The sequence below is a fragment of the Lethenteron reissneri genome, chromosome 41 (genome assembly GCF_015708825.2).
Source record: "Lethenteron reissneri isolate LAM-NWPU_2019-01 chromosome 41, ASM1570882v1, whole genome shotgun sequence".
In the NCBI taxonomy this organism is placed as follows: domain Eukaryota; kingdom Metazoa; phylum Chordata; class Hyperoartia; order Petromyzontiformes; family Petromyzontidae; genus Lethenteron; species Lethenteron reissneri.
In genome coordinates this window covers 2,123,243-2,146,072 of record NC_083819.1, presented here as the reverse complement: position 1 = coordinate 2,146,072, position 22,830 = coordinate 2,123,243, and the positions used below count along the sequence as shown (strand labels likewise).

The 22,830-nt window shown below is 51.6% G+C and overlaps 1 protein-coding gene across 1 annotated transcript; it reads right to left on the bottom strand.

Annotated features, from left to right (window-relative positions):
* Positions 1-300: 300 nt before the first annotated feature.
* Positions 301-22,496, bottom strand: LOC133352628 (dapper homolog 2-like). The gene is made up of 4 exons (XM_061568384.1): positions 21,793-22,496; positions 13,202-13,451; positions 1,611-1,826; positions 301-1,458 (listed from the first exon to the last, which is right to left on the bottom strand). Exons 1-4 carry the CDS (start codon positions 22,117-22,119, stop codon positions 410-412), a joined length of 1,842 nt encoding a protein of 613 aa, XP_061424368.1. The 5' UTR covers positions 22,120-22,496; the 3' UTR covers positions 301-409.
* Positions 22,497-22,830: the final 334 nt, after the last annotated feature.

Genomic DNA, 22,830 nt, shown 5'->3' with positions numbered 1-22,830 from the left:
TGCGATCCGTGTCGCGCTCCTCCGCCCACCACCGCCGCCGGCGCTACTGGCACCATCACCGGCATGGGCCTCCGTGCCGCCCCCATTGTGGCTGAAAATGGCCGAGTTGCCGATTGCTGCTTTTGCAGCCAGACGGCTTCCCGGCGCGATGCTCGACGGACGCCCGCCCGACCGGCCGTGCCATAGCCACCGACCTGCCCTCCCACGGTCGCCGGTCTCTGCGCCACCGCCACCGACGTCACCACCTGCCCCACGGTGGCATGGCCTGACCACTGCGGCTGGGCGGCCGTGGCGGGCGAGGGCAGACCGAGGCCCCTCTCCGCCGCCCCCTGGCAGATTTCGACCGTCGACCGCCAGCGCCTGTGCGAGCTCAGCCTCCGCTGCCGCTGCTGAACCTGCGGAGTCCCCGTCAAGGGCGGCGCAGTGGTCGTGGCAGCTGCAGCGGCCGCGGCCATCGCTCCGGACGCCGCGGCCGCGACGTCCTTCCTCCTACCGGACGCTTCTCCCGCCGGCTGCGTCCTGCGCCCATGCCGCCCCACGATGCTGTTGTCCGACTGCGAGCGGCACGCCTTGCCGCCCGCCACCGTCGCCGCCGACCGCCGCTGTCGCCCTCTGCCCGCCGGCAGTCACGGATGATCTCCACGTCCTCGCTGAAACGGCAGCGCTTGGCGGGCGCCTGCCTGCCTCCCTTTCCCTCGTCCGTCCTGGGTTCAGAGTTCACGTGCAGCTCGGCCCTCCCGCTAGGCTCCCTGCAGCGGCTCGTCTTGGCGAACTTGACAATCTTTTCCGCCTTCGGGGGCTGCTGCTCTTCGGGGATCGCCATCATCACGGGAGGCGGCGGCGGCGGCAGTGGTGGCAAGGGAGCGGCCAGGCAGCCGACCTTCATCGTATCTGCGACGTGAGCCCTCGGTTCCTTGAGCGAGCCTTCGACTGCCTCGGCTGCGCCACTGCCGCCCGGTCGCCGATCGTCGCCCGCGCCGTTGTCGCACGGGGCGGTGCGCGTCGCCTCCTGCGCCGTCGGCTGCTGCTGCTGCTTCGTAATGGGCAGAGCGGCATCGCCACGCACGCTTGACGCGCCGGACTGCTGCGCTTTGCCGTGCCGGAGGTGGCGGTCAGCGCCGTTGATGGACGCGGTCGTCGATATCGGACGAGCTTTGCCGGGAGACTTGAAGCGGCGCCCGTCGCCCCGGCGCTCGATCAGGTCCCGGATGAATCCGTCGAGTCGCTCGGTGGTGTCCTCCGAGGTGCCGTGGACGTGGCTCCGGGTGTCGGGCGTCATTGCTGGGTGGGCAGAGGGCGCCCCCGGCTCGGCCGAGTCCAGGACGGTGAGCCGGGGGGGCGATAGCGGCGGCGGCGGCGCTGGAACGGAGCCGTGCTCCGAAGCTGAGCGTCTGACCTTCCCGTCTGGGGCAGTGGAGGTACCGTTCACGTCTTCTTCTGCCAGCCTCTTCAGGTCACCTAAAAGAGCAATCCCATTGCACGTGGAGGAGGGTACAAATCACACGTACGGCTTGGAATTTCACATTTCGGGCGCCATCAATCACTCAGATGTGTCGCGCGGTTCGTTTTCTGCCGAGCTTAGTTGCAACGCGCCGCGGGGCACCGCTTACCTGTAGACAGCGGCCGCCGTTCTGACGCCGCCGCCTGCAGCTCCGTGATCGTTTGGCTCGGGCACGGGGACCCCTGGGCGGGCGACCCCCGGGACGGACCCAGGCTTGGCAGACCCCGGGCGGACCCCAGGCACGGGCTGGGCACGAGGTCGCTGAACACCGAGTTGCAGGAGGTGGAGAGCGAGCCCGTTCCCGCGTCGCTCAGCTCGTAAAACCCTGCGGAGGACAGAGGCGGACGCTATTAAAACGGCCGCTCATTGTGGATTACGACCCTGGCTGCCGTTGTTTATATTTTAAATGATGGCTGCTGAGCACGAGCCTAGAGGCAGCCAAGCAGCCGGCAACAAACAGCACGGTTGTGGATATAAGATTTAAGCACAAGGGTTTGCATTTATAGGGCACTTAAATGCCCCAGCAGCTAAAAGAGCCTTACAATCACATCTCATCACAACCATCCCAATGTCATGCTGCAGTCTAGCCTAGAGGACCCCCAGTAGCAGCTGTCCCTTTGCGGCACAAGATGTACGCTGCACCGGCTTGCAAACGGGAAAAACCCGTTCCTGAATGGAGAAAGATTATTATGAGAACTTGGGGAAAAGGGACGATGATGTTGGGGGATTCTAACGTGAAGCGGTGCGAGTTTGACGAAGTGAAGAGAGAAGCGTTGTGGCCTGCAGAGTGGTGCTTCGACATGGTGGGGATGAAACGAAATGGTCAGTGGAGTGGACCGAACCCTCGGTCTGCCAGACTGGGTGGAGGAATAATTAAAGGTCATGAAATTACATAATTCTTGCGTACACTGGGTAGCCACGCGGTTTCAAATGCTGAGGTCACGTGCTGTTTTTAAGTGGTGAGTGGTGGCGCGGTGGTTAGAGCACTTGTGCTCTCAATGCAACTAAGCTAAATTACTAACAACCACAGCTCTCCTAGCACAGACATTGTAATACACTGCACACATACGCCTTGCGTGCACACGTGTGCGGAACTGCATGTACTTATCCAAATCAATTAGCCCTGTCTCAGTTTATATGTCGCGTATAATGCACAATCTTAGCACCCGCTAGCTTCAAAATTGATTCCCGGTTAACTCCAATTAGCCCCACTTTCTGAAAAGGTTAATGAATTCTGCTTAATGCAAGGAAGCTGTGTGGATTTAAAAAAAACATTTGAATCCACAAAGTTTGAATATTTCAAAACGTCCAATTATTGACGCTCCCACTGTGCCCGATTGACTAATCATCTCAGCATGCCAGTCCAGCTGAGGAGGCTTGTGCAATGACAGATGGACCAGAAATGCAAGAAATCATAGAGGGTGGCTCAAAAGTTATTTCCTTTATTTTAGCGCTGGCATTAAAACAGATTAATTGTTTATTCTTGATGTTCATATTTTACCTGTCATGATTATGATTTAGCATTTTTTTTCTTCCTGTGTGGTCACCTCAAATCCGTTTATAAGGCTCAACAAAAAAGCCTAAATAAATTTGAACGAAACATAGTTGATTAATGTTCAACGATTACACTTTTGAACGGATTTAAGTTCTAAATGTATTTTAAAAAAGAGCATTCATGCGTGCATCAGTGTTAATTAAGTCAGTTTGAACATAGGTTACAATAAATTGAATCGCTCTATGCGATTTGTTCAAATAAATATAACAACCCTATCTGCACCCTGTATGCATTGCATAAAATATATAATTATTCTAGTTATTATTCAATAGCTTTTCTGAGATGACCATGTCATTTTACTTTAGTCGCCTATGATTATATCACCACGAACTCGACCGATCTCATCAGATATCCCAAGCTAAGCAGGGTTGAGGCCGGTGAATAGTTTACTAGGGCGGGAGGCTGCCTGGGAATGAGCAGGTGCTTGAGGCAAGGGCAGCGAGGTTGCCAGATGAAATGGTAGCAAAGTGACGGATTAAAATTACGTTACATTTTTTGTAAAAAAATTACCACAAGGTAAGGCCCACTGAGCTATGTAGCTCTTTTTTCAGAAGCGACCTGGCCACAAATGATAGCTCAACGAAGTGGCTTATCACGTGGACATGTATAACAGCCAAATACTCCAAACGCAACTTTCTAAACGTGGAGGGGAAACACCGGAGGACCCCAAGAAAAATCCACACGGCCACGGGGAGAACATGCGAACTCCAAATATACAGGCGTCAGGATCGGGATCGAACCCATGACCTCTTGTATACCAGGCAATGTAAATTAACGTCTCGCCATCGTGCCGCCCCTCTCGCCACCATGGATTATCGAAGTTATCCGTGAAAGCTTCGAGTGTTGCCCGCTTGTGTACGCGGGATTTCTCCGGGTGTCCCAGATGCCTTCGACACAAAACGAACCAAACTTATCGCGATGAAATTGACCAAACATTCCAGTGCAGGACCCTTCTGGAAAAGAAGACTTGAAACTCAGTGAGGCTATCCTGGATAAATAACGAACATTATCCAACTCCATTGACTAATTCTCCCACTAAAAGTTAAAGGAGAAACTCATCTTTAGATTGGGAATTAACAAGAATCCCCAACTTAGTGCAGGAACAGACCTTCACTAACTGTGTTCACTGGGTATTTTTACCAACATCCTCTGCTGACATTTCCCGGCAGTGAAACCAATATCTCCACCAGCGAACAGCACTCGCTCCCTCTGCTATTAGTGCTCTATTAACAGCATCGTTAGGGAAAAAAGCCCTTTAATATCCAGGAGAGCCTCACTGAGTCTAAAGACTCTTTTACAAGACGTTGTTTTGCATGGTAGAGGAAACCAGAGTATTGGGAAAGCAAAGATCCGCCTTATAGCCTTAATAGGCTTTTGAGCAAGTGTCGTTAGCAAGCACCTATGAAGGCCAGCACGGGGCATGAGGTTGGGTGGCCAGCACCACAAAGACAAAGATCCCCCGTATAGACCTCATAGACTATTGGGGAAAGTGTTATTGGCGAGCGCCAATGAAGGCCGGCACGGCACAGGTCCTCATTTGAGGCTGAGTTGGCCCAGGGGAGACTCAGGACCGGTTCAAATAATCGTCACTGGTGTTGGCCGTGAGCGGAAATCGAACTTGGGTGGCCGGGTTCATAGTGGAGTGTCATAACCACTGGAAAAAAACAAGCACATACACACACAAGGAGACAACATGCAAGGTTCCATACAGGGAGGAGTCAAGAATCCACTTTGCTGTCTTGTACTACCATTTCAAGCTCAGCAAGTTTGGGAGTTTCACACACATATCTGCATAATCCACTGTTGGAACAAAAAACCTAAATATCCCACGCGTACTGTGAGAATAAAGGTCCGCAACCTCATTTACCTCCCGCTGTTATTATTAAACTGATATTTTTAATCCACACACACACACATGTGTTGCCACAGTTTGCTTTGTGGCTGTTGTGCAGTGCAGCAAAATCCATTGTTGTATTGTACTATGATATCACGTCTATGTTACCCGCCATAAACCAATCTCCACTAACCACGGTACGGTCAAATAACCCCCCCCCCCCCCCGCCATGGCCTGCAATGCGTGAAGGAGCCTTTTCCAGCAGTGAATGGACAAAAGGGCTGCCCATGTACACATGTACAACACAACCCGGTATTGTCAATGCCGTTGATTTCTACAAGTGCGAAAGTGCCCACTGATTGTCAGCCACTCTCGCAGACAGCATGAAATCTGATTTTGCTCAAGTGCATGGTCACGGTAACTGGGCCATTACACTGATCTGTGGATTAGGGCATATGGAGTTTCAGCGGGGGGGATAATTAATTTTAATCAAGTGCACCTGTGACTAAAAATACCCGGTATTGGAAAAGAAAATTCCCCTGGCAAAATGTGACCACAATCATACGGGCACACATGTGCACACCTTGCCTTGTTAAGCCTGCTCCTTTGTTATCTTTATACAGCGAAATTTGTATGTAAATGATTTGTAAGTAAAATAATAGGTGAACTGTACAGGTACAGCCCTGCAATTTTTTTTAACTATTTAACTATTTATTGTATTTAACCAGGTAGGGCCCACTGAACTACACAGCTTTTTTTTTTCAGAAGCGACTTGGGCACAAATGATAGCTCATTGTGTGCAAATTTATAGATTCTAAATGTGGAGGGGAAAACCGGAGGACCCCGAGAAAAATCCACACGACCACGGGGAGAACGTGCAAACTCCAAAAATACATGTATAATACACAGGCGTCAGGATCGGGATCGAACCCACGACCTCCTGCATTCCGGGCGAGGTAGTTAACATCAGAGGTGTGGACTCGAGTCATGTGACCTGGACTCGAGTCAGACTCGAGTCATGAATTTGATGACTTCAGACTCGACTTGGACTTGCATAACAATGACTTTGTCCCACCTCTGGTTAACATCCCACCACTATGGCGCCGTAACCAGTGCTGGCGGAAGGACCTGTACGTCTGACCAGCGTGGAGGAGAAGGCCTCCTTCATGCCCACGGGAGAGCCCCGAGAGAGGGCATCTCGAGAGGCTTCATCGTGAGATGAAGAAGCTTCAACCGGTGTCTTTAGCAGATCTAAGTGCACCATCCTGTGTCAGTGAAAACCCCATGGAAGGTCATGTCACAGACCTTCTTCTGATGTCCCTTCATTGACATACACTCACAACGAAGGACACGTGTTTGAAATGCGCTGCAAAGACTGATCGTCGTATCGCAATCAAACCAAGATGTTGAATTCACAGAGCTGCAGTACACCACATTAAGGGAATAACCGAATTGTATTTGATGGGTTTGTTTTGGTGATCAACTGGCTACTCACTGAAAACTTGATTTATGTATTATTTTGAACTTCTTTCGCACCGTACGTAGCCAACCGTGCTCATCGGCGGTGCGGGTGAAGGACAACAAACTAAACACACAAGGCAGTGTACACACGGGCAAATAGAACCTGGATTCGAACGCAGGAACCTGTATTTGAATCCAGGCCCACAGCGGTGTCAGCTTAGTGATCTGACTTGTAAGTCATCCAACCACCTCTAAGCCAGTTTTTTAGACGTTGTTCATTGCTATGCTTTGCAGACGCCTGATTCCACGTGAAGACAAGATCAGGTGAATGCAGAGTCAGCCCTTGCCTTGCCCCTCTCCCGACTACTCCCAATTCCTATACTCCCTCTACCTCACCTTTGTGGTAATTCTCGTGGTGTTACTTTAGAAGCCTCCCTCGTACATGAGTACAAGGTAAGACGTTGGGGTTTAGACTCCATTCCCTGAATGGCCACAAGTCACTCCCAAAAGTAGGTGGTGATCGCGTGTGTGTGGGGAGCGGTAGTGTAGTGGTTAGTGCGCTGCGCAACAAATCTGGCGACACTGAGTTCGACTCCAGCTCACGGCCAACACCAGTTACGATTATTTGAACCGGTCTTGGGCGCCCCCTAGGTCGACGCAGCCTCAAATTATAACCTGGTGCGGTGTGTAAACTTTGCCACTGGGGAGACAAAGGCGGCCGGGCGTGGTGCTGGCCACCCACCCCCTCGTGTGCATGTCAGCCTTTATAGGTACTCGCTAACAGCACTTGCCCCGACAGTCTGTTTATGCTATACGGGGGATCTTTGCTTTTGTGTGTGTGCGTGCGTCTGTGTGCTCGCGGGTCACCTTTCATGGAACTTTTTCACAAACCGTAAGGGTCTCATTCCTTGACGAGCCATGGAAAGATGAAAAAAAACAACCACTATTTGAATGATTACAAACGCCTCGATCGCAAACACCCAAATCCGTGTCTTCACGCAAGGTACAAGAGCCGATCGGCCCCTGCTCCAGACCCGGGCCGGGGTTTTCACTCAAAAGTTTACGGCGCCGGGGACCAAATCCCTCGCGCGGAATAAAGTGTTGACTGTGGATATGGGTCAGGGGTCAACATGCAAAGTCCGTGGCGTTCTGTGTTTGTTTGGGTTACGTGACCAATTGACGCGCGTGTCGCGGGGTGTTGAGTTGGCACAGCTGGAATTAAATGCTGAAACACACACACACACTTTCTCACGCGCACATTTACCCATGGCACGCACGCGTTGCTTTTCCCATCGAGACTGAATCAGTGCCTGAATTAAGCTCGTGCGGGGCCTGTAGCATATTTTATAAAGGGACCCTAAATATAAAAAATATATAGAAATATTCAAACACAATTTTTTTAACTTGCATAGTAAAGTAATTGTATTGTTTAATTTGCTATACAGCCAGATAATGCGACAAATCGCTAACCTTAATCACCCAGTCGTTCATAAAAGTTGAAGGAGGTATGGTACTATAGTGATAGAGCAAGTGCAGAATCACTGAACCGGAATTTATAGCTTTAAAGCACTTAGCGCGGGGCCCTTGAAAGTGCGGGGCCCGTAGCTACTACATATGCATCAGCTACATATGTAGCTGCTACATGTGTAATAGCTACTACATATGTAGTAGCAGCTACTTGTGCTATTGGGATAATCCGGCACAGGACTGAATCGACTCTAGAGGGCAAAGGCTGCATGTTCGCGAGCGTCTCTCAACGGGTCTTGAGATTCCAGTTGCCATGGGTGTTGAAGGGGGGTCGCAGGGTTCGTGGTGCGATGTGATGTAACAATCATTGTGCCACAACTTCCCAAGACGCAGCACGCTATTTGTAAATGAAGAAACACGTTTTGCTGGCTTGCTGGCTGCAGCGTGGCGGTGACGTCACGCCGTTCATCTGCGTGATGACGTCACCGCCTCCCGGCGTTTGTGCTCCGATGCCGCGCAGTTAGAACAAAGCAAGCAAAGGCGACCACCTCCAGTGAGTGTTCGATAGACTGTTGGGGCACGTGGCGTGAGCGGACACGTGGTGAGGAGGCCGACGCGGCACCACGAGTTGTGACCAACCCCACGCCGGCTCACATTCGCCTCCGCAGTGCTGCTGTTAAAACACCGCAACAGGATCTCACGCATGACGATACGGTGACATAGGGGGGAGAGGACCGATTGAGATAATCCGCACGAATGTTGGCCGCGGCTGGGGTCGTAACGCAATTAACCAACGCGCCCCCCATGAACGCATCAAAGGCGAAGATCCCCCGTGTAGCCTTAACGAGACGTTCATAGGGGCAAGTCGTCTTCGCGAGCTGCACCTACGAAGGCCGGCACCCTCACTCGAACACGTGCAGCTTAAGGACACGAAGCTTTAAACAAAAACAATGTGGTTATAAAATGTCCACATGCCACAGATACAGTCACTTCTGCTATAGCGCGTGTTTTCATCACGCGAATTGGGTATCACGCGATGAATGTAGAAGGGAACGCGTCTTTTTTTTATCGCGAATGCGAATTGGATATAACGCGACTGAGTGAACAGAAGTGCATCGCTCGAGCCGGAATAGTTGGTTGTACGACAGCCTCACACAAGGTGGGGTGCGGCTTTGCTGATTTAAATAAGTGGCTTAGCGAATAACACGTTAACATGCATTTTTCACTAATTTTCACGTTTTTATTAAATTATGAACCAATGGTTATTATAAGGCAATTCTTCCATAACGCGGTGTTTTTCATGGATGCAGTTACCACGTCACAGGCGAACAGACTACATTGTATGAGGTTTCATCAGAATAATAAAATATAAATTTACAGGTGTCTCTCAGTCCACTGCTGGATGAAGGCATCTCCACCCTCTGCCAGTCATGGAGGTTGATTGACCATACTTCACCGCCCTGGTCAATGGCGGGTTCGTGAACGGTGTGGGAGAGGCGGCCTCGCTCCAGTTTGGATGTCAACCACCGATGTAGACTGCGGCTGAGAACCCAACTCAGATCGCTGGTTTCGCAGGGCTGTGAGGTGCTCCAACCCCCAACGTCTCGCCTGGTTCTAAATGAGTTGGAATTTGATTTATTGTTCACGTCAGAAAATGTGCTGAAGCCATTCTGATTTTTATTAGTCACGCCTCTGTAACAGGCAAAATATATAACGAACACGCAAGCAGCCGCATTCACAATTAATAAACACACAAACACACACACATAGTGTGTGCCCGCGGCAACCACAACAAAACCCCAACAATGTTTAAATTCAGCACAGAGAAAGCAGCGGTCCAGAAGCCGTGGTTTACGCACGCGATAACTCTGCCAAACGCACGTCACCCCCTTCCACTCCAGACACCCGCTTTCAAGTGTTCATCACGGCACACAGACCTCTCCCTTCTCACTGCACCTCTCAAGGTCACTTTAGCTAGAGGGGGCGAAACATCTGGTCCAATCAGGCACGGATCGCCCATGTACGTCAGGTACACGGAGACGTTGGGAAATCAGGTCTCGGGAGATTCAACCCGGCGCAGATTCGAGTTCTCCTCGTTGCTCATCGTGAAGGGTGCGGGGTCACGCCGTGACCCACAAACAGCCGTGTCCTTCATCACGATCGCTTGCCCAATAAAGCTGGCAGCTGCCTCCTGCGGTTACGTGGAATTTGGAGGAACGCGGTACGCCGGGAGCGCAGGAGTTAATAATAGCAATTAAATAATAGTCCGCGGCCCTGCGCAAATCCATTGGTGGATGAGGAGGCCTCCCCATGCCGTGTCGGTCGTGAAGGTTTGCTTGGTCATGCTTCAGCACGCTGGCCACTGTGGGTTGGGTTCAGCGTCAAAAGGACCCCGTCACTACTCCAGCACACGTAATAATATGATGCTTGCAGTAATACGTTCATTCTTTCCACTCGAAAGCTTAATTGTGTCCCAAGGACTTTTTTTTCTGGTGAGCACTGCATTGGGACCTTTTTTTCCATTTAACGATGTTAATTGTGCGGCGTGAGGGAGGATACCGAATGACCCTGATGATACCCATGGGATAACACTCATATCTCCGCACAGATGGATTTGTGAAGCTAGTGCTGTTATCTCATAACATATGCCAATATGCAGCAATAGGTGGACAAATTCCCATCCAATTGCTAACCAGGCTCAACCCCTGCGAGGCTTTTGAGATCTGACGATGTCAATCACATTCAGGAAGATTTGACGATGGGCGAAATATGAGACCCTGGACGCTGTAATTTATATTGGTTTGAATAATAGATAAATATATATTTGTAACTTGATTAGACATGCTAAAGCGTTCATACATAATTAATTAGCAAAATTGCGGGTTTTAAAATTAATATATTCATTCGTGAAAGTCCAGGGTAATGCATCGAATAGCGTGCTTAGGAACCAATGTGGTATTCTTTTTATTTCCATATCGGTTGTATGTAATAGGTTCACATCGTCCCTGCAGCCACCAATACTCACTACACTCACAACAACGTGAACAAAATAACTGATTCTTAAATCAAATCGCAACTCTGATATCGTGGCAAATCAAAACACCTCAATAACGTAGAGTGTGATCTATTCTACAATTAATTTTACATTGGGCGTTAACTCACTTTCGTTTTGATGTTATACTGACCTGCCTTGCATGTATATTAGTTAATCCAAGGTGATTTATCCTCCTTTTCTCCTCTTATTTTCTCAGAACGATAGCGTGGAACATACGTGAGGCTGTGATGAACATTCTCCGTGTATTGGAGATTGTTATTAGCCCTGAACTTTCCAGCTTGCTAATCCGATAAGACTAATGTGTGTATGTAACACGCTTGTAAGCACGGTTTTGAAAAAAATCTATATTTTCTTTGCAACAAGCAGAAAACTCCCCGTCGCTTGCCCATATATACACCGTATGGATATATTAACCATCCAGTGTGAGGTCCACGTACACTTTCTGCAATATCTTGACGTATTTCAGATTCGAGGGGAAACGCCCATCAGCGCACCTCTTCGCAACAACAACAAGAACAACAACAACAACAACGATGCTCGCCGTTTGTGTCCATCTGCATGCAAATTGGATGACGGGTTTAGCAGCTGCTCGCTCACGAGTTAACAAGGACAATCCCGCTCGTACGCAGCTTAAAGAACCAACGAATTACACAGACGACCTCAATTACGCGACTCTCTGTCAATGCCGCAAATTAGATTTCTTTTTTTTTTGCCGATTTTCAGACTTCGTGCTCGCAGACGTCAAACAAGGGACCGCGCTCCCGATCCAAAGCTCCCTGCAGCTGCGATGTCACCCACAGCGGTTTCAGAAATCCTCCACGGACCTGCCCGTTGCCTCCCTCTCTCATCTCCTCTCACTCAACTCCCCCCCGCGCACTCTCTGCTCTAGCAACCGTGGCTTTCTGTCACAGCACCCGCCAAGGCTATAGCCATCACTGTGTGGGAGGTTGATATTTCTCTGCTGCAGCTGCTGATGCTTCACCGGTCTGGAATTAACTTCTGTTGGCTGTCCGCGCCACTGAAACCCCCTCTCTCCTCTCTCTGTACAAATTCAGGTTCAAGGATTTTGCTCTTGTATTGTGTTTTGCCACTGACTGCCCCGTCTCTACGAAGCATGCGCACATCTCCCCGAAGGTCGCTTCCATTTCCCCTCGGGGCGACAGAATTATGGTCATCATTTCCGACAATGAACTAAAATATACATCTCCGTTCGGCAAAACTCTCCAGATGAACATGATTATCCTGATTTGTCCAGCGCCTTGAAATGCAGCCACATTTTAATAAGCTAAACACAAAATATTTTTTTTACCAGGTAAGGCCCACTGACCTATACAACTCTTTTTCAAACGCGACCTGGCCACACATGATAGCTAAACGAAGTGGTTTATCACGTGGAAACGTATCGCAGTGAAATGCTCTAAACACACGTGGTTTCTAAATGTGAGGGGGGAAAACCGAAGGACCCAGAGAAAAATCTACACGACCACAGCGAGAAAGACATGCAACCTCCAAATATACGGGCGTCAATGTCTGGATGGAACCTGTGACTTCATGTATACCAGGCGAGGTGGTTAACATCTCGCCACCATGGACAACATTACAGCAGCAGCTGAAATTCATACAGCATGCCATCGCATTTCAGGACACTTTACAAAATTGAAACAAACTCAATTTGACACTTTCATCATTATCATGATCATCAGCCATGAACAATCCACTGTTGCATGAAGACATCTCCAAGCTGGTGCCATCTCTTACGACGCTGTATCATTCTCACCAACAGGGTCGTAACAATATCCACGTCGGTTTAAATGCATAGATCTCTTACTGGCTCGGTTGTTGACGTTCTCTCCGATGCCCTTTCGGGTTGTCACCGCGCGTTATTCTCCAATCGCTTTTGAAATCGATTCGAGGAAGCGAAGAAGCGAGTCGCCCAGGCCGTGCAGAAACACGCCGGTACATCGCGCGGGACGCACACGCGGGACGCACACGCGGGACGCACACGCGGGACGCACACGCGGGACGCACACGCGGGACGCACACGCGGGACGCACACGCGGGACGCACACGCGGGACGCACACGCGGGACGCACACGCGGGACGCACACGCGGGATAACCAACCCGAAGTCACAGAGACATTCGCGCACGTCAACCCGCATTAGGTGCGCGCTCGCTCGCGAGACGTCCACGCGTCCTCACAGCGCGCGCTCTTTGCGCGACAGGGACCCCCCCGCGTACCCCCCACCCCCGTACCCCCACCCCCGTACCCCCCACCCCCTCCGCGTACCCCTCCCCCGTACCGCCTCCCCCCCCCCCTTCCCGCGTACCGGAGCTCGCTCTGCTGTCACTTTCCGCCGAGACCCCATCGGGGCTCGAGATCTTAGCTGGTCCTCCGCTCGCCGTGGGGCTTTCCCCGCCGTCGGTGTCGCCGCCGCCGCCGCCCGGATGAGCTGGGGGGGTCGCCGAGCCGGCGGCGGCGGGGGGGCCGCCCTCCCCCCGAAGGCCGAGCTCGCAGAAGCGCTGCTCCAGCAGCTGCACGGAGCCCGCCGTGCCGCACGCGGGGTCGTGCTGCCTCGCCTGCAGCCGCGCGTCACAAAGATACGAAGATACAAAGATACGAAAATAATAAGACACGGGCAAAGGCCTCCACTCCCCCCCCCCCCCCCCGTGTAGCCCACGCAGACCGTCAGGGGTGGCAAAGTGCTGCCAGCGTGCATCTGGGAAGGGGTGGCACGACACGCGTCACACGCATACAGCGCCACACGCCCAGCCATCCACTCATGCACGCACACGTGCATGAGCAGCACAGAGTGAAAGCACGTGCAATTCTCAACTTGAAACACGTGCCGAACCTGGGTTTGAGTCCTTGACCGTGGCTAAGGTCGGTGTGGCAAGTGTCAATTGAAGCGGTCGTGATAGAGATTAAAGTAGTGGAGGAAGGTAACACTGATCGCTAGCCATGAAAACAAACAATGCACATATACCAGTAAATGAATGATATTTCAGAACGACCATTAGGAGGTTATGGGTGTCACACTCGAAGCCACTGCATTCACAGCATGAAAAATGTAGAACGCTCCCAGATCAAAGGAAATAACCGGGAACACCATCAAAGAAGTGGGGCCAGCTGTTGGATCTTTCCACGGAATGGAAATATCTCAATGTCGGAATGACGCCTCGCTTCCTTCTTCTATTCAAAAAAAGGAAACAAACCCCGATTGGATAATTACAGTCCCATTAACCCCACGATCAGCGCGTAAATTGTGAACGAGAATTGGCACGGGGAACTAAATGATTGACGATTTAGAGGAGAACCCTGACACGTAAACACAGCACGGTGAAGCATGATCAAACATTCCCGATGATCGACGCGACTTTGGGAGGCCTTCATCCAGCAGCGGATTGACGAAGGCCTGCGGAACGGAAAGAGGTGACTCACGAGAAGACACAGCGGCCGGTTGTCAAAACTAATAAACGAAAACAGTTTATTTTTTATTTTTACCAGGTCGGCCCATTGAGCTATACAGATCTTTTTTTTAGAATCGATCTGGCCACAAATGATAGCTCGACGAAGTGGCTTATCACGTGGAAATGTATTGCGGCCAAATACTGTAAACGCGTGATGTTGATTCGAAATGTGGAGGAAAAAACCGGAGGTCCCAGAGAAAAATCCACGCGACCACGGGGAGAAAGAGACAAGCAAACTACAAATATGCAGCAGGCATCAGGGTCGAGATTGAACCCACGTACTTCTGCATAACAGGCGAGGTAGTTACCATCTCGCCACCGCGGCACCATAACTAGTTATGGTGTGATGTCCACACAAGAGGGCGACCACCGTGGAGATAAACAGATGATAGAGATAAATCGTTTTAACGTCGGAGATAAATAGATTATTGATTCGCAAGACTGAAGAATGACGGTGGCTTGGCTTGGTGCGGTCCTTGATTTAAAATGTAGCATTACCATACAATGCATCTCGGTAGCATTTGCTTAAATTAGAGTAACAATGTTTCTCAAACTACCCTTGAATGTGTGTATGTTGAACGTACTTCACACCGTACGTAGCCAACCGTGCCAATCAGACGTGCGGGTGGGAAGGACAGCAAACTTAAAAGCCGAAAGGTGTTCTAAAGAAATGAGTTTTCAATCTAGATTTAAAAGTGCATCGCTCCAGTGGCTTCCTAACATTGTCTAGAATATCTACAGAGGGCCAACTATATTTTGGTAATCCCTCACTCACGAGCGACTTGGGATGCGCTCACATGTAGATGCTCAATCAATCCAATTCCTATTAGAGTTGTGCCGATTACTCATCCCACTTACAAAGAGCCCTCCCTTGGTCAGTCTCTCACTCAAGACCAGCGCTGCCCCTCCCCTTCCCCTCCCAGATATTTTTGGATGGTTGTGTATATATCATAGTCGGGGAAACGATTAAAAACAAAACCAGCTGGGCATGTGCAGTGGAAAAAGTTGTAGAGAAGAAACTGACATTGAGATTGAGAGAAGCGCTGGCATTGCATGAAGATAGAGAACTGCGAATGAAGTTAACTAAAACAACAATTTCACCCGGTAGTAACAACTGAGCTATGTAACAACTCTTTTTCAGAAGCGACCTGGCCATAAATGATGGCTCAACGCAGTTGGCTTATCATGTGGAAAATGGAGAGCAGCCCAATAGTCTAAACGCGTGTTTCTAAATGTCGAGGGAAATACAGGAGGACCCTTATCAAAATACAAAAAAATAATTCGGCTCCTTCCTCGCTAATGAGCTGACGGAAGTGACAGATGATGATGTATGTATGTCATGAGCGTAAAATTAAAAATTAATCGCAACTAACAATTTATGTCAATTTTATTTTATAACCTATTAAATATGATACAATGTTTTTTTTTATTATATTTTACGTGCGATGAATTTTGGTTTACAAAATGTGTTACTTTGTGAAATTAAATTAATTATTTACACCCAATCTCTATCTACCGATGGGTGAAAGCATCCCCGTGCCGCGTTGATCATGGGTTGTTGTTGTTGTTGTTGTTTTTTAGCAATACCTCACCACACTGGGTTCGTGAAAAAGGGTAGAGGGGTGGGCTGTGGCACCAAATTGTGATATGCAGGTAATTTTCCAATGCTCTTACCACATCTGGGAATCTAAACCGCATCTGACAATCGAACTCTGCGTGCTAACCGCTGCACCGCTGCTCGACTTTGCATTGAAGTGGCAACGATTTGGCAGCTCTGAAATATTTGGGTGGGTGTGTGGGTGGGTGGGTGTGTGGGTGGGTGGGTGTGTGGGTGGGTGGGTGGGTGTGTGGGTGGGTGTGTGTGTGGGTGGGTGGGTGGGTGTGTGGGTGTGTGGGTGTGTGGGTGGGTGGGTGTGTGGGTGTGTGGGTGTGTGGGTGGGTGTGTGGGTGGGTGTGTGGGTGGGTGGGTGGGTGTGTGGGTGGGTGGGTGTGTGGGTGTGTGGGTGTGTGGGTGGGTGTGTGGGTGGGTGGGTGTGTGGGTGTGTGGGTGTGTGGGTGGGTGTGTGGGTGGGTGTGTGGGTGTGTGGGTGTGTGGGTGTGTGGGTGTGTGGGTGGGTGTGTGGGTGTGTGGGTGGGTGTGTGGGTGATGTGGGTGTGTGAGTGAGTGTGTGTGTGGGTGTGTGGGTGTGTGTGTGTGTGTGGGTGTGTGTGGGGGTGTGGGTGGGTGTGTGGGTGGGTGTGTGTGTGTGTGGGTGTGGGTGTGTGGTGTGTGAGTGAGTGTGTGTGTGTGGGTGTGTGGGTGTGTGTGTGGGTGTGGGTGTGTGGGTGGGTGTGTGGGTGTGTGTGTGGGTGTGTGTGTGGGTGTGGGTGTGTGGGTGGGTGTGTGGGTGGGTGTGTGGGTGTGTGTGTGGGTGTGTGTGTGGGTGTGTGGGTGGGTGTGTGGGTGGGTGTGTGGGTGGGTGTGTGGGTGTGTGTGTGGGTGTGTGGGTGTGTGGGTGGGTGTGTGGGTGGGTGTGTGGGTGCCTCTGCACATCGTCAGCGCCGCCCTACCGTTGTGAGTACGGAGCGGGGGAAGAGACGCACCAAGAGACACCCCTCCCCCCCCTCCCCCTCCCCCCCCTACAGGGCTTGAGAATGCCTTGCTTTGGGAGATTATGGTTTATCTGTGCCGCCGCTTCCGCGGGGAAGGGCACTGCGGAGTAAATATAGCTCTTCCCAGGAGGACGGAGATGAAAGCCCACGGCTCTTAACCAGCGCCTCCAGCAGGAAGACACCTTCATGCAGGACCCAGTGACAATTGCCTTCACGCGCCACCCAACATCTCACCTGGGGCTTTGTTCTCATCTCCCTGGATTGCTTCCACCCATTGTCTCGGTGTCAACAATGAAAAATGATATGTGTACTGGTTTGGTGTGTGTATGTGGGCGTGGTGCTGGCCACCCACCCCCTCGTGTGCCGTGTCGGCCTTCATTGTTGCTCGCTAACACCACTTGCCCCAACAGTCTGTTTGGGCTATACGGGGGATCTTTGTATTTATATGTGCCAGCCTTCATATGTCTCCGCTGATAGCACTTGCTGTGGCAGCCTGTGTCTTTGGAAGGGTACACTATCTTACTTTCTGTTTAGCCAGTCTAGTCTTATTATGATTCATCCGAATACTGTGAATAATAATGAATAATTTGCTGCTCAATTTGGTCGTCCATGGGAGTATTAATTAACTAAAAAATAAGGCCACGTGTACACATAGGTGCTTCCTGACAGCACTTGCTCCTCATTTTTCCGTATGGATACACGGCAGTATATTTTGGCGGATATTTATGCACCGCCCTTCAATCAACAATACCTTCCAGCCGTTTGTAAATCCACTGCTGAATTAAAGCATCTCCACTGCGTGTAGGTAATGGAAAGTGCGGGGGGGGGCTGTTTGTACATACTTCATCATCCTGGTCAGAGCAAGTTGGTGAAGGTGGGGGGCACGGAGGGGGTGGGTTGGTGGGTTGGGGAGGGGGAGCCCGGGAACTGTGTCAGATGTCGCTCGCGGCAATCATAGTTCACTGCGCTAACCGCTGCGCCACCGCTCCAACCCCCGCTCCCCATGTAAAAAAACACCCCCGCGACTGCATGAATACATCATTGTGAGCAAAAAAGCGTGGCTCGTGGAGCGCGCGCTGCAGTGTGGCCCCATGTGTTGCGGTGCGGTCTATATTGCCTCCGACTTGACAAACGATGTAGGTTTCGGCACAGGGCGATCAATGCGATCAGGCCGTCACAAGCCAGGAGCCCGTGTGCCTTTGCTTCGACGGCTCGTGCGATGTCGCCGGTGTTTCGCTGGCATTTTTTTGTTTTCATCATGAAGCGTGAGAGTTTTGTATTTTGGTGAAAGCATTTATGGAAAGCGCTGCGTTTAAATAACAGTCGCTGCAACTGAACTGGGGCTGTGTGTGGATAAGTGTTCAAGCTTGGCTGAGCACAAACGGAAGAAAAAAATGATTCATCGAAAAATAATAATTCCTGTGGTTGTTGCAGCGTGCTATTCAGAGCCTGCGTACGCGTACACAGTGTCTGCAAAAGGGTTAGGCTGAGCCCTTTAATTCAAGCCTTGCATTGCATTGAGATGGGTTTTTTTCAAGCTCAAAACAGCATCCAGGGACGCAGCCTCTTATTCCTGAATTAGAAAACGGCGCGTTACTACGAATGCCACGATAAATCGCCTGCATGCTGTCCTTGCTCCATCAGCATTATCATCATCGGCCATGATCAATCCACTGTTGGATGGAGGTCACGTCTCAGCTGAACACTGATTGATTTGAGTGCTCCATCTCCTCGGCCGACGTACCAATCGGACACGTTCCATCCCTTTCGTTAAAATTTTTACAGACCTTTGTCAATACAATGCTGTAAGAAGGCCTCCCCAGAATGTGTCGATCATTGGGGTTGATTGACCATACTTCAGCACACTGGTTATTGAGAGTCGGTGAAGGGCAACCTGAGGACCTGGTTTAGATGCCACTCACCGTTGATTTTTACCATGAATGGGATTCGATGTTAAAATCGCCGGGTTCATAGCGCAGAGCGCGAACCACTGCTCCACTGCTCAACTCAACTCCCTTCATTACTCAACGTGGATACTTCTGCGGCAATAAAAAAACAACCCTTACAGGAATACGCGAGACGAGGCATACGATAGCACAGACGGATACACTGGTGGTTTATTGAGAGCCGGTATTGCAGCATTTGCATTTCTCGCATCGCGGATGCGGAATATCAAACGCTCCACAGCCATCAAAGGGCTGTCCGCTGGGGTTTGTACACAGCTCGCAATTCTATAAACAATGAACACAACGGCGCGCGCGTCTCTCTCTCTCTCCTCTCATTAATGGCAGAGAGAGGATGTCCGCCTCGCTGCTTGTGTGGTGGGAAGACAGCGGTGGGATGGAAATGTAATATTTGAGCCATTGTACCGCAACGGCTCCCCGCGTGTGTAAAAAAACAAACAATTCGTGATGCGTAAAATAGAGGGCGTCGTTAAACGGATTGATGTACGCGTCCGTCTCTTCTTTGTGTGTGTCTGGGGTTACGATTTCCCTCTTGCTTGTGGAAGGCAAGGCGTGATTCACGCTCCGTGGTAACACTGCCGCTCGGCAGTACAAATGTGACCGTGCATTTGTTATTGCGGTGGGCTGTGGAGCCGGCGTCACGGTGGTTAGCACACTGCACGATGATGCTGGTCACCATGAGTTCAACTCCCGGCCACGGCTATCACGTCAGTGGCGAGCGAGTGATGTCGAAACCAGTCTCACCTGGCCGACCCCTTCGCCAACCACACAGCCCAGAGCGTGGGCGAACAACCAACACATGATCATCCACACGGCGATGGGAGAGGTCTTCGTCGACTGGATTGACTGACACGCGGCTGCGAGTAAATAATGCGATCTGTAATTGTCGCGCAAGAGAGGATCGATACAACACAAGCCTCGCCGTAAGACTGCAATGGAATGGCGTTAGGCGGGCACGACTCCTGTAATCGATACTGGGGACCTTTACTCAACACGAGCAGAGGCAAGCCGCGTTAGTCTGAACGACGACGTGGGAAATACTAACCGAGAGCTCTCTGCGCCTCTGAATTGTGCCTTTCTCGACTAAACATCTGGAATAAGTTCGACCACCGCACAACACACGAGGTTTCCACCCCGTCTCTCTGCTGATGGAGCCCTAAACTAGTTCCAGCGTGACTCAGCAACTTGCAGAACCTACAGAACTCTCCGCGTGTGTAACGCATGCGACACAGTTAACCACGGATTAAAATATCACTCGGTATGTTCCTGAAGGCTGCTGCTGCTAGGCAAGCTTGGGGTTCTGGTTATCCCGCACATCGCGATTATCACGCTTGCATGCGTGCGGTGCGAAAATAAGTGCAACGTGCATACATTAGCGGCATAAGGCACTACCACTAGAGTGCACGGTGCAATGATCATCGATAATAAATCCTACAACATTGTACCCTGTGTTGCTGTGATCCCATGAGCACGCCACCGCACACGCCACCGCAGCGGCGTCGTGAGGACAACACGAGGCGAGGTGGACGTCGCGTCTTTAAATTCGGGAACAGCTTTCACGGACTGTTCCGGATGAACTCAAAGCACTGGGCGGTACATCTCTCGCGCACCCGCGCGCGCGAATTCTCAGGATTGCGGATTAGCCGAGCTGGCGTAAGAAATCAAACAAAAGGGAGATGGAATTTTTTATTTATTTTAAAGCGAGCATTGTTTTTTGCTTGTTAGAGTCGACAGCTCCTCGCTTGTCGGGAGGGAGCAGGTCAGTGACGCACAGGCCACGTGGTCACACATATGTCAATTAGTTGGAGGAAACAAAAACAATAAAAAAACAAATGACATTTCCACGCCTTCACACAATCTGCACAGGTGGTCGGTAAACCGGGTACCAAACTGTGGTTGGGCATGACATAGGAACGTGACATTTCCACCAGCGCACTGACTGGCTCAGGGCTATAAAATGAACACCGTACATATCGCACGGGATGTGTCCGTCGCATAGAAGTGCAGTACAACAATGCACATTACCGTACAACAATGGATCTTACCGCCATGCCCTCTACTGCCCACAACGTAGCCCGTGTCCCCCCGTCAACCCTCCCCGCCTTCACCAACGCACGCGGAACCAGCGCGGTGAAGTATGGTCAAACTACCCGCACGACCCGAACGGCGCGGGGAGGACCTTGTCCAGCAGTGCATTGAGAAATGGCTGACCATGTAGGAAGGCAAAGTCACGAGCACACAGCACACACACACATCTATGATAGCACCCATCGTGTGAGTTCGCAATCCGGCACTTTTGAGGCAAGGGTTAGTGGATCGACGGAGAGATCTGCGAAACTTCCAAACTCAGTAGTGCTCGGCCAGGTGGCCAGGATAATGACAGCACAGCAAATTTGGTCGCAATCCATCCGTGCGGAGCTGTGAGTGGCATCCTCTCGGTGCGCGGTGGGGTTTCTCCGGGAACTCCGGTTTCCTCCCACATTGCCAACTCTCTCATCGGAGGAAATTGGCCAAACGTGAAAGCGCAGGACCCTCCTAAGGAGCAGCCTCGAGACGCAGTGCGGCTTTAAATAAGGAGCAGTAGCGTTTAGTTACGTAGGGTGCACAGCCTTTTGTCACTCCACTGCTGAATGAATGTCTCTCCACGTCGCCGCCAGTCACGAGCGTTGCTTAGGCCGTACATCACCACGCCGGTCATCGCGGGCTGCTGGAGGCGAAGCCCAGCACCGTATCGGACATCGCTCGCCACCGGCATGAGTTGGCCGTGTTCGCGAATCTCAACTCGGGTCGCACAGGTTCGCAGCGCGATGCTAACCGCTGCGCCACCGCTCCCCCGCGACATCATCATCACCACCGTCACTAAAATCACAACTCAGTGCTCGGTGATAACTCACCAAGTGCGGTCCCACGAGCAGCGCGTACAGCCAGTCGCGCCCTCCCAGGGGGCACGGGGGCGAGTCTGGACGACCCTGCCCCCCCTGGACTTGCCCCTGGCCGTGCCCTTGCCCAGCGAAGGGGCCGTGCAGGGCAGCACGAACCAGCGCCCCCTGGCGCCGCTTGAGACTCTCGAGGTGACGGATTCCGGCGAGCGCAGACTCGAGTCGGATGGCGGTGAGTCGCGGGGCGGCTCCGGCAGCGGACAGCGGCAGCGACAGAGGCGCGGCCGCGTCTTGCGGTGTCCCGTCGACCCTCTCGCGCGACACCTCCACGCCCACCGACATGGCTGGCTTGCGATGCACCCGCCGCGCGCGCGAGATGCGTGATCGTGTCGTGACCCACGCTGTGTCTTATTCGTTGCAGGCGTACGTCTCGATTGCAGAGCCTATCTGCATTCGGTTTGCCCCATCCAACGTATTGCCCCCCCTCTCTCTCTCGCTGCCGCTGTAATACGGAGGAGGTAGCCGGAGAGAATTCAACACAACGTAGAGTTATTATTATTGTGTTGAGAAGACACCGTTGTATTCGTCCGGGCTACATTGTGCGCAACAGCCGATGTCTGTGTACACAACGCCGGCTGGCCGGCTGATGCTTGCGGATGGTGATGGTGCTGAAGAACGCGAGACGCGCGCACGGAATGCCTCTCTCCTCCGTGCCGGTCTGAGCACGACTGCGCCGCTTGTGGAGCGCAAGAGGCGAGCAGCCGCCGCTAACCATTCATCCCCCGCCTCCTCCTCCTCCTCCTCCCTTCTCCCTCCACAATCCATCAAAGACAAAGATTCCCCGTGTAGCCTTAACAGACTGTTGGGGCAAGCGATGTTTGCGAGCACCTATGAAGTACGGCACGGCAGACGAGGGGGTGGATAGGCAGCGCCTCACCCGTCCGCCTTTGTCTCCCCAGTGACGATATTTACGTACAGCACCAGGTACTCATTTGAGGCTGAGTCGACCTAGGAGAGGTCCAGGACCGGTTCAGATAATCGTCACTGGCGTTG